This window comes from Hemiscyllium ocellatum, chromosome 10, assembly GCF_020745735.1.
Source record: "Hemiscyllium ocellatum isolate sHemOce1 chromosome 10, sHemOce1.pat.X.cur, whole genome shotgun sequence".
Lineage (NCBI taxonomy): Eukaryota > Metazoa > Chordata > Chondrichthyes > Orectolobiformes > Hemiscylliidae > Hemiscyllium > Hemiscyllium ocellatum.
In genome coordinates this window covers 11,285,526-11,300,323 of record NC_083410.1, presented here as the reverse complement: position 1 = coordinate 11,300,323, position 14,798 = coordinate 11,285,526, and the positions used below count along the sequence as shown (strand labels likewise).

Here is a 14,798-nt window from a genome sequence, read left to right as displayed (position 1 = left end):
CAGGACATTAAGAAAATTCGGCTTGTCCCTAAGGGTCCTCACCAACATTTACAGATGCACCGTAGAAAGCATTCTATCTGGATACATCATGGCTTGGTACAGTAACTGCTCTGCCCAGGACTGTATGAAACTACAGTGAGTTGTGAATGCAGCCCAGTTCATCAAGCAAGCCAACCTTTCATCCACTGACTCCATCTACACTTCTTTTTGCCATAGAAAAGTAGCTAACATGATCAAAGACCCCTCCCACCCCGGCTATAATCTCCTCCAATTTCTTCCATCGAGGGCACAAGATACAAAGCCTGTGCACCAACAGGTTCGAGATCAGTTCTTTCCCGCTGTTATTAGATATCTGAACAGACCTCTCAAATTTCAAATCTAATGACAATCTTGCTTTTTGTGCACTGTTTTTGCAGCTGTAACTTTGTATTTCCTGCTCTGTTCAATCACATTATGGTTGTTGCATGTTATGATCTAACTGTGCTGCATGCAAAACAAAACTTTTCACTGTACCTAGGTACATGTGACAAGAATAAATCAAATTAAATCAACAGTGTGGGTTCAATTCCTGCACCAGCTGAGGATACCATGAAGGTAACTCACTGGTCTAGAAACACTAACTTTATAAAATCTCTCTACATATGGGTCCTGGAGAGTGTTGCTGAACAAAAAGACTTTGGAGTGCAGGTTCATAGTTCCTAAAAAGTAGAGTTGCAGGTAGATAGGATAGTGAAGAAGATGTTTGGTGTGCTTTCCCTTATTGGTCGGAGAATTGAATATAGGAGTTGAGAGGTCATGTTACAGCTGTACAGGACATTGGTTCAGCCACTTTTGGAATATTGCATGCAATTCTGGTCTCCTTCCTATCAGAAAGATCTGTGAAACTTGAAAGGGTTCAGAAAAGATTTACAAGGATGCTGGACGATTTGAGCTATAGGGAGAGGCTGAATAGGCTGGGGATATTTTCCCTGGGCACTGGAGGCTGGTGACTTTACAGAGGTTTATAAAATCATGAGGGGTGTGGATAGGATAAATAGACAAGGTCTTTTCCCTGGGGTGGAGAAGTCCAGAACTAGAGGGCATAGGTTTAGGGTGAGAGGGGAAAGATACAAAGGGGGCCTAAGGGGAAACTTTTTCACACAGAGGGTGGTACATGTATGGAATGAGCTGCCAGAGGAAGTGGTGGAGGCTGGTTCAATTGTGGGCGGCACGGTGGCACAGTGGTTAGCACTGCTGCCTCACAGCGCTGGAGACCCGGGTTCAATTCCCGACTCAGGCGACTGACTGTGTGGAGTTTGCACGTTCTCCCCGTGTCTGCGTGGGTTTCCTCCGGGTGCTCCGGTTTCCTCCCACAGTCCAAAGATGTGCAGGTTAGGTGAATTGGCCAGGATAAATTGCCTGTAGTGTTAGGTAAAGGGGTAAATGTAGGGGTATGGGTGGGTTGTGCTTCGGCGGGTCGGTGTGGACTTGTTGGGCTGAAGGGCCTGTTTTCACACTGTAAGTAATCTAATCTAATCTCAATTACAGTAGTTAAAAGGCATCTGGATGGGTATATGAATAGGAAGCGTTTGGAGGGATATGGGTCAAATGCTGGCAAATGGGACGAGGCTAGGTCAGAGCTGAAAATGTGTTGAGATAGCATCTGCAGTCCTCACTTTCTCCTCTAGCTTAGGTCAGGACGAGTTGGACCGAAGGGTCTGTTTAAATTCTGTGCATCTTTGTGACTATGACTCTATGTTGCCAGACCAGCCGAGTTTGTCCAGCACCCCGCGTTTTAGCTGGAGCAGGAATGGGTATTGCTATAATTGAAGGTGGAGATGAGAGGTGGGTGTTGGGCGGGGAGTGGTTTTCAGAGTAAGGCAGCGCTGTCACGGGCTTGTTATTTTAAGACTGGGAAATGGGGAATGAACTGCCAGCGCTTTTCAAAATCTGGCGAGCTCTGGGGAACTTCCTGAGGTAACAGGAGAGGGAAGTGAAGTTTTACTCGGTGCCTCAGAGAAGCCGGAAGCGTCAAAACTCAGGCGCTTTACCAGCAGGGAGAGACAATCCCATTCTACCGGACCATGGACTTGGGAAGCCTGCTGTTCCTGCTGCTTTGGGCACTGCCTCCATCCGGGATGGTGAACGGGGAAGTGGTCCGGGATTTTAAGGAATGCAACTGGTTCTTCCAGAACAAGAAACCTCCGCAGGGATTCCCAATGCGGGGCCGGTTCAGAATCTGCCAGCGGTATAAGAACCATTACCACTATGCCACTCTGTACAACAGCGGGCTGCGGATCCCAGTCTACTCCGCCTACAGGTACCCCTGCAGCATGGGCCAGAGTGCAGGCTACAGACCCAGCCCCTGGTTCTACGAGCCGCAGGTAAAAGAGCTCTGGGTAGCGTCAGTGTCGACTGACTGACAATCAGGGGGACACATTAGGACCCACAAGTGTCACTGCACCATTCTGGCTCTGTGTCTGTCTGCGTGTGGCTCCCAAAATAATCTAACAGGAGCTCAGTTCATGGCTGGGAGCCAAGACTAAGCCAGACATTCGGATCCGCATCTATGTACAGGCTGAGGGAACAATTTCCTGACTCTATATTAAGATTAAGCTGTACAGGGTGTACAGTTTTGGTCTCCTTACTTGAGTGAGGATGTACTGGCACTGGAAGGAGTGCCGAGGAGGTTGACTCCAAGGTTGAGAGGGTTGGCTTATACTCATATAAGCATATGAGGAGATGAGAGATTATACTCATTGCAATTTTAAGAAGAGAGAGGATCTTATAGAAATATGTAGAATTGTGAAGGATAGAAACAGCAAGGGTGTTCCCACAAGGAGAAAGTGAGGACTACAGATGCTGGAGATCAGAGTAGAGAGTGTGGTGCTGGGAAAGCACAGTAGGTCAGGCAGCATCCAAGGGGCAGGAAAGTCGACGTTTCGGGCATAAGCTCTCCATCAGGAAAGTTGTTTCCACTGGCGGGTGAACCTACAACTAGGGAGCATAGCCTTAAGAGTTGTGGATCTGTGGAATTCGCTGCCCAGTGGAGCAGTTGAGGCTACCTTGTTGAATGTTTTTAAGGCAAAGATAGATTTTGAACAGTAAAGGAATTGAGGGTGATGGTGAGCGGGTGGGTAAGTGGAGCTGAGTCCATGTAAAGATCAACCATGATCTGATTCAATGGTATTGTCCATCTGGTGATTGAACAAGAGTACTTTACACAGAGGGTGGTAGGTGTATGGAAGATGTTGCCAGCAGAGGTAGTAGAGGCAGGCATAGTAGATTCATTTAAGGTGCGGCTGTACAAATACATGAGTATGTGGGAGCAGAGGGATACAGATCCTTTGGAATTGGGCTGATAGATTTAGACAGTGGATTTGGATCAGCGCAGGCTTGGAGGACGGAAGGGCCTGTTCCTGGGCTGTAAATTTTCTTTGTTCTTTGGTATTTCAGGCTTGATGGGCCATGTAGCCTACTCCTATTTCTTACGGTAAATACTTTCATCTTCAGGGAAACCCCACAGTGTGGAAACAGGCCATTTGGCTCAACCAGTCCACACTGACCCTCTGAAGAGTGTCCCACCCAGATCCATTCCCTATTACTTTATATTTCCCCTGACTAATGCACCTAGCCTACACATCCCTGAACACTATGGTCAATTTAGCATGACCAATTCACCTAACCTGCACATCTTTGGATTGTGAGAGGAAACTGGAGCACCCGGAGGAAACTTACATAGACTCAGGGAGAATGTGCAAACTCCACACAGACAGTTACCCAAGTCAAAATCGAACCCGGGTCCCTAGCACTGTAAGGCAGCAGTGCTAACCACTGAGCCACCATGCTGCCTAAATATCTTATGAATGTTCCTCATTTTCTTCACTCCTTCTAGTGGAAGCTCTGCCTTCAGTGATACTGGCCCTAGACTCTAATTCTGTCCTGAAACCTCCCCACCCCCACTTTAAAATGGCCTTTAATGCCCCTGCACTCTAAATGTGCCTGCACGCTTAATACTCCTTATTAACTAGTGCCAATACCTACCTGATCCCCCCATACCTCTACATGCCAGATTCCTGTAGTGGGGAGGTAATGGTCTAGTGGCATTATTGCTAAACTATTAACATAGAGACCCAGGTAAAGTTCTAGATTATCTGGTTTTGAATCCTGGTCTACTCTTCAGGTCTTAGTTTAAAAATAAAGAGTCGAGTTTCCTGTTCCTCGGATGCTGCCTGACCTACTGTGCTTTTCCAGCGCCACTTTAATCTAGACTCTGACCTCCAGCATCTGCAGGCCTCATTTTTGCCAAGTTGATTTTAACCTTACTGCGCATCCTCTTGCAAGGATGCTGACCTTGAAGAAGTTTTCCTCCTCCTCTCTCTCTACAAGAATCTCAGTGAGTCTCTTTCACACTGCAACCCCCAGCTCATCTCCTCTGCCCTGAAGCTACATTTGGCTACCTTCTCCCCAGCCCCACCCGCCTCCCATTTATCTCTCCACCCCGGAGGCTCCCTGCCTTCATTCCTGATGAAGGGCTTTCGCCCGAAACGTCGATTTTCCTGCACCTCGGATGCTGCCTGACCGGCTGTGCTTTTCCAGCACCATTCTAATCTTGACTCTGATCTCCAGCATCTGCAGTCCTCACTTTTGCCCAGCACCCATGTAAAACAGATGAGGAAATGTATTTTCGTCTCAGGGAGATGAGAGTCTTTGGAATTCCCTTGCTCAACAAGCAATAGGTGCAAAATCACTGAATTGTTTTTAAAGCAGAGTTTGATAGATTCTTGGTTACCAGGGCGATGAAAGATTATCGGAGGTATGCAGGAATGTAGAACTGAAATTGATATCAGACCAGCCATGATCTTACTGAATGGCGTAGCAGGCTAGAAGGGCCGAATGGCCTACCCTTGTTCCTTGTTGGATATTCATATCCTTATTTGGCTTGGTGTCAATCTTTTGGCTGTTAGATCTCCACCAAGCACCCATGCTTCAGCTGGTACTCTGTAAAATGCAGGTTGTTTTTGTGGTGGGAGTGGTGGTATTGTCCATCTGGTGCTGTGGGGTGAGAGTGTAGCAGGGAATCCCAAGCCACTGTCCATAGTTGTTGGATCTGAGACAGAGGGGCTTGAGCAGCATTGGCTATTGCAAGAAACCTGAAAGGATCGTGTGAGAAATCAGACGGGGCCAATCTTGACTTTGAGACCACAGAATCATAGAATTGTTATAGTGCAGAAGGTGGCCACTGGTTTTATTAACTAGTGCCAATATCTACCTGTTCCCCCCATACCTCTACATGCCAGATTCCTGTATTGGGGAGGTAATGGTCTAGTGGCATTATTGCTAAACTATTAACATAGAGACCCAGGTAAAGTTCTAGATTATCTGGTTTTGAATCCTGCCATGGTAGGTGGAGGAATTTGAATTCAACAAAAATCTAGAATGAAGAGTCTTAATGATGACTGTGAAACTGTTGCCAATTGTCAGAAAGACCCATCCTATACACTAACGTCGCTAAGGGAGGGATATCTGCATCCTTATCTGGTCTGCCACAGCAATGCAGTTGACCCTTAGCTGCCCTCCGGGCAAAAACGTGCTGACATCCCGTGATTGAATAAAAAATGCTACTATCCAAATACTCATCTTGTTACATTTCCAAACATTGCGATGAGATTCTTGATGAGAGTCTGTGAGCTGCCTGTAAATGTGGCCCCATCCCAATTAATATGCTGTTTCCTATCCTACTGCCCACCACTTGGCTTGGGCATGATTAGTCAGCTACTTAGGACACTCAGGGTTATTATCCTTTCCTCATATTGGAGAGGGGGAGCTTAATCACACAATCTCTACAATGTGGAAGCAGGCCATTCGGCACATTGAGTGAATGCTGATCCTCTGAAGAACATCCCACCTTATCTGCTCCACAACCACCTGATGAAGAAGCAGTGCTTCAAAAGCTAGTGCTTCCAAATTAACCTGTTGGACTATAACATGGTGTTGTGTGATCTTTAACATTGTCCACCCCAATCCAACATCAGCACCTTCAACTCACCTTATCCTTGTAACTTTGTATTTCCCATAGCTAATCCATCTACCCTGCATGTTCCTGGACATGACGGGGAAATTTAGCATGGCGAGTCCAACTAACCTGCACAACTTTGGACAGTGGGAGGAAACTGGAGGAAATCCACACAGACAAGGGGACAATGTGCAAACTCCACACAGACACCCATAGCTGGAATCGGACCTGTGTCCCTGGCACTGTGAGGCAACAGTGCTAACCACTGAGTAACCGTGCCACCCACCACCCTTCTTGGCTCTTTGTGCCTTATTGAGGCTCACTTTCTCCTGGAATTAGGGAGGTATTATCAGAGAGGAAAGTGGCTGAAACATCAGCTATTGCTGTTGCAGGTGGGGAAAGATGGTGTCTTGTTGAGAGGGAATGAGTAGGCAGTACAGAGGCAGGTTGAGAGTTAGTGGAGTGGGAGAACTGGATGCATGAGAGCAAGTAAGGGAAGCCTCTGTGTGCAATAGCGAGAGGGATAAAGCACTAGCTTTGTGAAAAGGGGGTTCAGTAGCAGAGATAGTCAGTAAAATTGCAGAGACGATGATAGCACTGACCCTGGCAGAACAAAGGCAGGCATTGACCTTATCCTTACACTGCTGGACACTCCTCCAGATAGCTGAGACCACACTGACCAAGGCGGCAACCTCAGACTAGGTTGGCAAGACCTGGTCCCACGGTCTCCTTTGGCCATCCCTGGGGAAGAGGATGTTCCTCGTCTGCATCACCCCATCCACTAGATCTTCCAGGTGCCTGTCTGCAAATTGACATACCAAATGCCCCTCACCTGTCACATCTGGGGGACCATTCAGGGCATCTGCGGACTGACAGTGCTTGTCCAGGTGCATGGCAAGTTTTCAAAGACAGCATTGTCAAGGATCTTAGATTATCCTGGGGTGGCATGGTAGCTCAGTGGTTAGCACTGCTGCCTTATAGTATCAGGGACCTGGGTTCGATTCCAGCCTCCAGTGACTGTTTGTGTGGAGTTTACATATTCTCCCTGTGGTTATGTGAATTAGCCATGCTAAATTGCCTGTGGTGTTCAGGGATGTGTAGATTAGGGGTAAGTGTTAGGAATGGGTCTGGGTAGATTGCTTTTTGGAGGGTCAGTGTGGACTTGTTGGGCCAAAGTGCCTGTTTCCACACTGTAGGGATTCTATGATCTGGGCAGTGGCGAGTGGGAGACTCAGGCCAGCATCAGCAAGATGTGCACCATTGGGATAAGGTAGTTCGTTAAAGTGGCCGGTTTGGTAAAACAGGGTAAGAAAACCTGCTGGGACTTACAATGAGAAACTTAAGGAAATCAATACAATGACAAAATGTGAGAAGATTTAGTCCAGAGTCTGGATTCACATCTCCTCGAGTCACTCTATCCTGACACAAAACCTATGGTGTGTTCCATTTTTCAATTGGTTATGGGATATGAATATAGTATAGGGTTACATTTAACTGCAGGATACATTACAAAGACACAGGATGCATGATTGCCATGTTATATGATCTGTCCAACTCCTGCAACATTGTCAGATGAAACCACAATGAGGTTTCTTGAATATAATATTTTCTTTACCTTTGCAGTCTGTAAGTATTCTTTATCAGCAATATTCTTTAGCACAATGAGACCAAAAATATTCAAGAGAGCATGGCTGGTAAGGCCTAGATTTATTAACCATTCCAAAGTGCCCTTGAGAAGCCACTGGTTAGCTGCTTTCCTGAACCCCACTGCAGCCTATGAGCTTTAGGTAGACCCATAATGAGGTTAGGGAGGGAATTTGATCTAGCAACACTAAAGGAATGGCGATAGATTTCTATGTCGAGATGGTGTGTGGCTTGGAGGGGAAATTGCAGATGGTGGAATCCGCAAGTATCCGCTGCCCTTGTCCTTCTAGATGGCAGAGGCCATGGGTTTGGGAAATGCTGTTGAATATTTTGGTTTAAAGCTGAAATCTCAGTCTGAGTTACCAGTACCATTCGATGTCCCTTGAACAGGGCAGTCTCTAGGGATCATTTGATGAATTTGCAATCTTGGATCAGAGATCTGCCTGCAAATTACACTAATCAGGAATTGGGTGCAATTAACAGGTGTTTGGAACAGAAATTATGAATGCAGAGTGGGTTAATTTCCTGGGCAGCATTCCCAGCAAATGAGAAAGTGTGCAAAGCCACAGCCTGAGATTGAACAGACGATGCAGTGGCTCAGTAGTTAGCATTGCTGCCTCACAGTGCCAGGAACTTGGGTTCGATTCCAGCCTTGGTGTGACTGCCTGTGTGGAGTTTGCACATTCTCTCTGTGTCTGTGTGGGTTTCCTTCAGATGCTGTGATTTTCTCCCACAATCCAACAAAATGCAGGTTAGGTGGATTGGTCATGCTAAATTGTCCATACTGTCCAAGGATGTTCAGGCTGGTTGGGCTGGCCATTGTAAAAATTGGGGGTGTCAGGGATAGAGTTGTGATTTGGGTGAGATGCTCTTTGGAGGGTTGGTGTGGATTTGATGGGCTGAATGGCCTCTTTCCACATTGTAGGGATTCTATGTTAAATTGAAACCCTGTCTGTCCTCAACGGCAGATATAAAAGACCACATGCCACTCTTCAAAAAAAACCACTAGGAAGTTATCCTTGATACTTGGCTTGGAATGGGCTGAACGGCCTGCTTCCACACTATAGGAATTCTGTGATTCAATAAAATGAGTAGAGTTCTTAATCTGTTGTATAAGAACCCGACAGGTCCAGGAATGAACATCGAAGTTGCTGGAAAGGCTCAGTAGGTCTGGCAGCATCTGTGCAGAGAAATCAGAGTTAATGTTTCCAGGTCAGTGCCCCTTCCTCAAAACAGAACGTCCTTTTTTACAAAATTAGTTCACAGGATGAGGGCTTCCCTGGTTGGGCCTATATTTATTGCTGAAGAAGGGCTCATGCCCGAAACGTCAATTCTCCTGCTCCTTGGATGCTGCCTGACCTGCTGCGCTTTTCCAGCAACACATTTTCAGCCCAGTTCTTATTGCCCCATACCTTATTACCCGGGGAGGGTGGGTAAGAGTCAATCACATTGCTGGGGGTCAGGAGTCACATGTAAGCCAGACCAGGTATGGATGGCAATTTGTCTCCCTAAAGGGTATTAGTAAAAGCAGATGGTTTTTCCAGGCAAATGAGAACAGATTCATGGTGAACAATAGACTTGTAATTCTTGATTCCTTTCTTTAATTGAGTTCAAGTTCCACTAGTAGCTGCAGTGGGATTCATACCCAGGTCCTCAGAACATTATCTGGGTCTGTGCATTAATAATCCAGTGATACTACCTCTCAGCCATCAGTCTCCTGGGAAGTTACTCAGTTTAAATCTCATTAAGACCATGTTGTATTCACCCTGAAGTGAGTTGTTGAGTCACTAAGTTATAACAGCAATCATTCAGTTTCCAAGGGTGATGTCCACATTCATTATATCCCATGAATGCAAATAAAATAACGCATTGTCGATGTGTGCACTGGGGCTTAAATAGAAAGACCTTAGGTTAGGCCAACTGACTTCTTCCATTCTATTCGGTCAACCTTTCCTCTTTATTTCATTATATTATTTTATGGGATATGGATGTCACTGGCAAGGCCAGCATTGTTTATCCTGTGTCCAGTTGAACTTGAGAGCAATTCAGAGTCAGTATAGTTATTGACTGCTCAGCTGTGTTGATTGCTGGGGAGGTCAGTTCACAGTGAGTGTACAGTAATGTTTTCATTTTTCTAACATGTTGATTTGCATTCATTAAAGATTGATGATCAAAACGGCCCTGGCACGATGAGGAGCAGTAGTGCAGATTTCAGTGAGAGACAGGCGGTGGATGAGGATTACCAGGAGTCCGGCTATGACAGGGGTCACCTCTACCCCTTTGCACTGAATGAGAAGGAGAGTGCCACAGCTACCTGTACCCTCACCAACGCAGTCCCTGAGGAACATGCAGCCAATGTTAACTGGTACCAGGAAGCAGAGTCCGTTGCTGAGAAGTTGGCAAGGATATGCCACAAGTCTGGCCGGTCAATGTATCTCATGACAGGTGCTGCTAACCCCACAAAGACCAAAATGAAAAACAGGGTGTCAGTCCCTGGCCTGGTCTGGACAGCTCTTTGCTGCACCTACTCACGAGACCAGAATAACGATCCCTGTCTCAACAATAACGCAGGACCAGAGGGCCAGGATGTGCTAAGATACAAAAGAGACTTTTCCTTCGCCTTCATGAAGCAAATGAAACCAGAACGGAAAACAACGCATGTGACTGTGAGGCAACTGCAGAAGAAACTGCGAGTCAGCCAGCTGTTTGATAACTGCAGGGGGATGAACGAAAATGAGGAAGAGGAAATCTTCAGAGAGGTGGAAGGGTTGATTCAGGGTAAAATCATCAATCCTGCAAACAGAGGAAGTTCCCCATTGCGACCACTGGGTTATGAAGCATGTGTGGGAATCTTCCAATTCATCCACCATACGCTCCTGGCTTCTGGCCAATCCGTGGTACGCGTGGTGTTGGACATCACAATGGAGATTGCCACAACCATCGCACCCGTCTTCCATGGCATCCTTACCGTCGTAGGAGTTCTTGCCATCAATGTGTTTGGTATCCTCATCAACAATAATTCTGGTTACTCTGCCAACCTTAACCGACAATAGGGCTTGCCTACCTCTGCCTCACTAAGACATTGCACGTCCTTTAGCAAAGCTGCTGGGCCGCTAATAATGATCAGAAACGTCAGGTTTATGATTTTTCTCAGGTGGCACTAATTATTACGTGGTCAGCAAGCCTTTATAGGCCCTCTGAATTTTTAATGCCTTCAATGGGCAAAACCCTTTATTAATTCAGAAAGAGCAAGTGATGCCAGTGGTGCAAACCACCAGAGTTCCTTGTCACAGTAATACTATAGTTTGATCTTCAGCTAACTACTGACTCAGGGATTTCTGTTCTTGGGCAAACTTTCAAGGAAATTAAAATCCCAGTCCTCCCAACCAGTCCAGGACTCGAGGGTTTTGAGTTGATAAAACTACCAAATTCTAAGAGAATCTTTAGACAATTTGTTTGCCAGCCTTTCTAAGGTGTGAAGAAGTAAGTTTGCCACAGTCCCACTCCCTTATTAAAGAGAGACAACTGATGGTGAGTTTAACCAGGCCAGAGGCAAGGTTGAGAAGATGGAACCTTCATGGTGACTTCAGCCAGTACAATAATTGGACAGACACTTTATCACAAACCAACCATCCAGCCAACTGAGCTAACCAGACAGGGTCGGGTGGGGAAATGCAGCTGTCAGGCCAATGAACATCTGATCAAAGAATCTCCATCTTTACCTTCAGTATTAGATTTTTCGCTGTGGACAGATTGCCAGTCTCTATGGAGAGCTTTCTTTCCCAGTTTAACACCAGGATTGCCATAACTTCCTGTGGCAAGTATTATTGGTAGTGACTATCTGTAAATGTTGAACAAACACCTCTGGACTGAAGTGAGTGGTGGTTTTGGCGTCTTTGAAGGTACAGCACTGACCCAGTTGTATAGCAATCATTTAGATCTCCTCAGAGGTAATGTTTGACCTGGGCATGTGTTCACTTGCTGTCGTCAATTCATTACCACATTTGAGGGATTTCTATTCTCTGCCAATCTATCTCAGAGATATTCAGTGCTTTGACATTCATCAATGTATTTGTGATGAGAATCATAATTATAGTGGTTTCTCCCAGTTTCACTGTATAGAATGCTGGTATTGTCATGAATATTAAAATGGGGAAGCACCACTCCCTCCAAGCCACTCACTATCCTAACTTGGAAATGTATTACTGTTCCTTCAGTGTCTTTGGGTCAAAACCCCAGAATGATCAGTCATGATCATATTGAATGGTGGTGCAGACTCGAAGGGCTGAATGGCCTACTCCTGCACCTATTGTTTATTGTCTATTGTCTATTAACACTGTCCCAAGCAGAAATATGGATGTTCCTATACCTTAATGACTTCAGTGATTCAAAAAAGAGATTTATCACTTGCTCCAGGGCAAATAGGAATGGGTAACAAATGGGTGACACATCCTTTAAAAGAGCCAAAACAATTGTGTATCGCTAGTGGGAGTAGAGATCTTTAGGTCTTTTAAGGGGAGATGATGGTCCTGTGATATTATCTCTGGACGATTAATCCAGGGACCCAGGTAATGTCCTGGTGACCTGGGTTTGAAACACACCATGGAAAATGGTGGAGTTTGAATTCAATAATCTGGAATTAAATCTCTAATGATGACCATGAACCCATTGTCAAGAAAAACTCATCTGGTTCACTAATGCCCTTTAGGGAAGAAACTGCCATCCTTATCTGATCTGGCCTACACGTGACTCCAGACCCACACCAAAGTGGTTGACTTTTAACTACCCTCTAGGCAATTAGGGATGGGCAATAAATGCTGGCCTAGCCAGTGATGCCTACGTCCTGTGACTGAATGGAAGGAAAAAACCTATCTTGGAAAAATAATCAGAATGGAGCTCATTACTAGAAAATATTAAAGGGTAGCCTGATGGAGATCTATAAGAAAGTATTGGATAGTGTAGACACAGAGGTATTCCCACTTACAGATGAGACCAGAATTAGGGAGCTAGTCAGTTTTAAATCCCATAGGGAATTCAGGAAATGTCCTTTACCCAATGAATGGTCACAGTTTAAGATTCCCAAAGAAAAACTCGAAAAGGTATAGGAAGGAGAAAGGAACACAAAGAAATCCACGTATAATTGGATGAAGAGGGTGGAAAGGGCACATGTGGAACATAAACACTAGCATAGACCTATTTGGCCAAATGGCCTAATTATGTGAAGAATTTATTTTAATACATTATGACATCTGAACATTGATGGAGTCAGCATTTGTTGCCTATATCTGATTGCTTTTGAAAAAGTGGGGGTGAGCTACCATCTTGAATTGACGCAATTCACATGGCACAGGGACACCCACAGTGCTGTTCATGAGGAGGTTCTAGATGACAGTGATTATTGCTTTAAGTCAACATGGTTTGGGGCTTGGAGGGAACCTGGTGACATTCCCATGCAAGTACTGCCCTTGCCCTTCTTGTGGTCTCCATCTGTGTGCTAATACAAGGAATACAAGGAAATTGCAAGTTCAAATCAGGCCTTGGCCCATTCAGTTGATATTAGAATTTATTCTTCATGTGAGCTAATCACACCTCCTCTCCCCATTCCGTCAACCCAGTCTATGTCACAGAGTTGAAAATGTGTTGTTGGTTAAAGCACAGCAGGTCAGGCAGCATCCAAGGAACAGGAAATTCGACGTTTCGGGCCAGAGCCCTTCATCAGGATTCCTGATGAAGGGCTCTGGCCCGAAACGTCGAATTTCCTGTTCCTTGGATGCTGCCTGACCTGCTGTGCTTTAACCAGCAACACATTTTCAGCTCTGATCTCCAGCATCTGCAGACCTCACTTTTTACTCTATGTCACAGAGTTGTAGATGTATACAGCACAGAAATAGGCCCTTCAGCCCAACTCCTCCATGCTGACTTAGTTTCCTAAACTGAACTAGTCCCATTTGCCTGCATTTAGCCCATATCTCTCTAAATCCTTACTATTCATTACATGTCTAAATGTCTTTTAAATATTGTAATTGTACCCACCTCTGCCATTTCCTCTGGCACCTTATTCCATGTACCTTCAGTGTTGCCCTTTAAATCTTGTCCCTCTCACCTTACGCCAATGCACTCTAGTTTTAGATTCCCCTACCGTGGGAAAAGATCTTGGCTAATCACCTTATCTCTGCCTCTCATGATTTTATAACCTCGAAGGTCACCCTTCCACCTCTTAGGCTCCAAGAAAAAAAATCCCAGAGTATCCAGACTCTTCTAATAGCTCAGAAACTTATAGCTTCTTTCCTAAACCACAAACACCAGAAATGAATTTTGTATTTGCCTTATAAAAAGTTTTCTGAAGCCCGCTTTGTGGTGCAGTAGTATCTCTATTCTGGACCAGGAGGCCTCGGTTCAAGTCCCACCCACTCCAACAGTGTGTAATAACATCTCTGAACAGGTTGGTTAGAAAATAGATTAAATTTAAAAGAGTTTCTCTTGCCCTCTCATCTAAATTTGAAGACTTTGGAGAGGGTGCAGGAGACATTTACTGAACTGACTCCTGGGATGAGGATTTAGCTGCAGTGCATGCGGTCTGAGTTGGAGGTTTTTCCCAGGATGGAAAGGTCAACTACAAGAGGGCACAGGTTCAAGGTGAGAGGGGGAAGTTTAGGGGAGTGGTGTAGGGAAATGTTTCATCTAGAGTGTGGTTGGGTTCCGGAATGCACTGCCAGTGGAGGTGGTGGAAGCAGAGTTTTGTATCTATAGAGTGAGTAGAATGTAGAATGAATAGCCTGATGGAGTAATGGGTAGCAGACTCCATTTAACCCCCCCGAAAGAAAATTAGATAAATATTTATTGGAGAAATACATTGCAGGGAAATTGGGGCTAACTGGATTGCTTTTTAAAAGAGCTGACATGGATCTGATGGGCCAAATGTCCTCCTCATGCAGTATTACCCTATGTTTCCATGAAATTTCTAGTCTTCTATCGAAGGACCCTCAATCTAGCTCATCAACTCTCAAGAACAGTCTGTTTATATACCCTGTCATATTCTTTTGCAATGTTAATCAATCTGCCTTTATTGTACCATATGGGTGTGTTGTTTTAATGTAAAAAGCTCCAATTTTATTATCCTTATTTGTATTTTCTCATCATGGACATAACTCTAGTGACA

The 14,798-nt window shown here is 45.2% G+C and overlaps 1 protein-coding gene across 1 annotated transcript; it reads left to right on the top strand.

Moving 5' to 3' along the window:
• The first annotated feature begins 1,877 nt into the window (after positions 1-1,877).
• Positions 1,878-13,296, top strand: LOC132819337 (endonuclease domain-containing 1 protein-like). The gene is made up of 2 exons (XM_060830794.1): positions 1,878-2,363; positions 9,802-13,296. The coding sequence occupies exons 1-2, from the start codon at positions 2,064-2,066 to the stop codon at positions 10,690-10,692; spliced, it is 1,191 nt and encodes a 396-aa protein (XP_060686777.1). The 5' UTR covers positions 1,878-2,063; the 3' UTR covers positions 10,693-13,296.
• Positions 13,297-14,798: the final 1,502 nt, after the last annotated feature.

Bases quoted from the DNA above. Each gene is read 5' to 3' on its own strand.
- LOC132819337 (XM_060830794.1), top strand. From the start codon at position 2,064: ATGGACTTGGGAAGCCTGCTGTTCCTGCTGCTTTGGGCACTGCCTCCA. The intron at 2,364-9,801 runs GTAAAAGAGCTC...CATTCATTAAAG, and splicing joins CCTGGTTCTACGAGCCGCAG to ATTGATGATCAAAACGGCCC.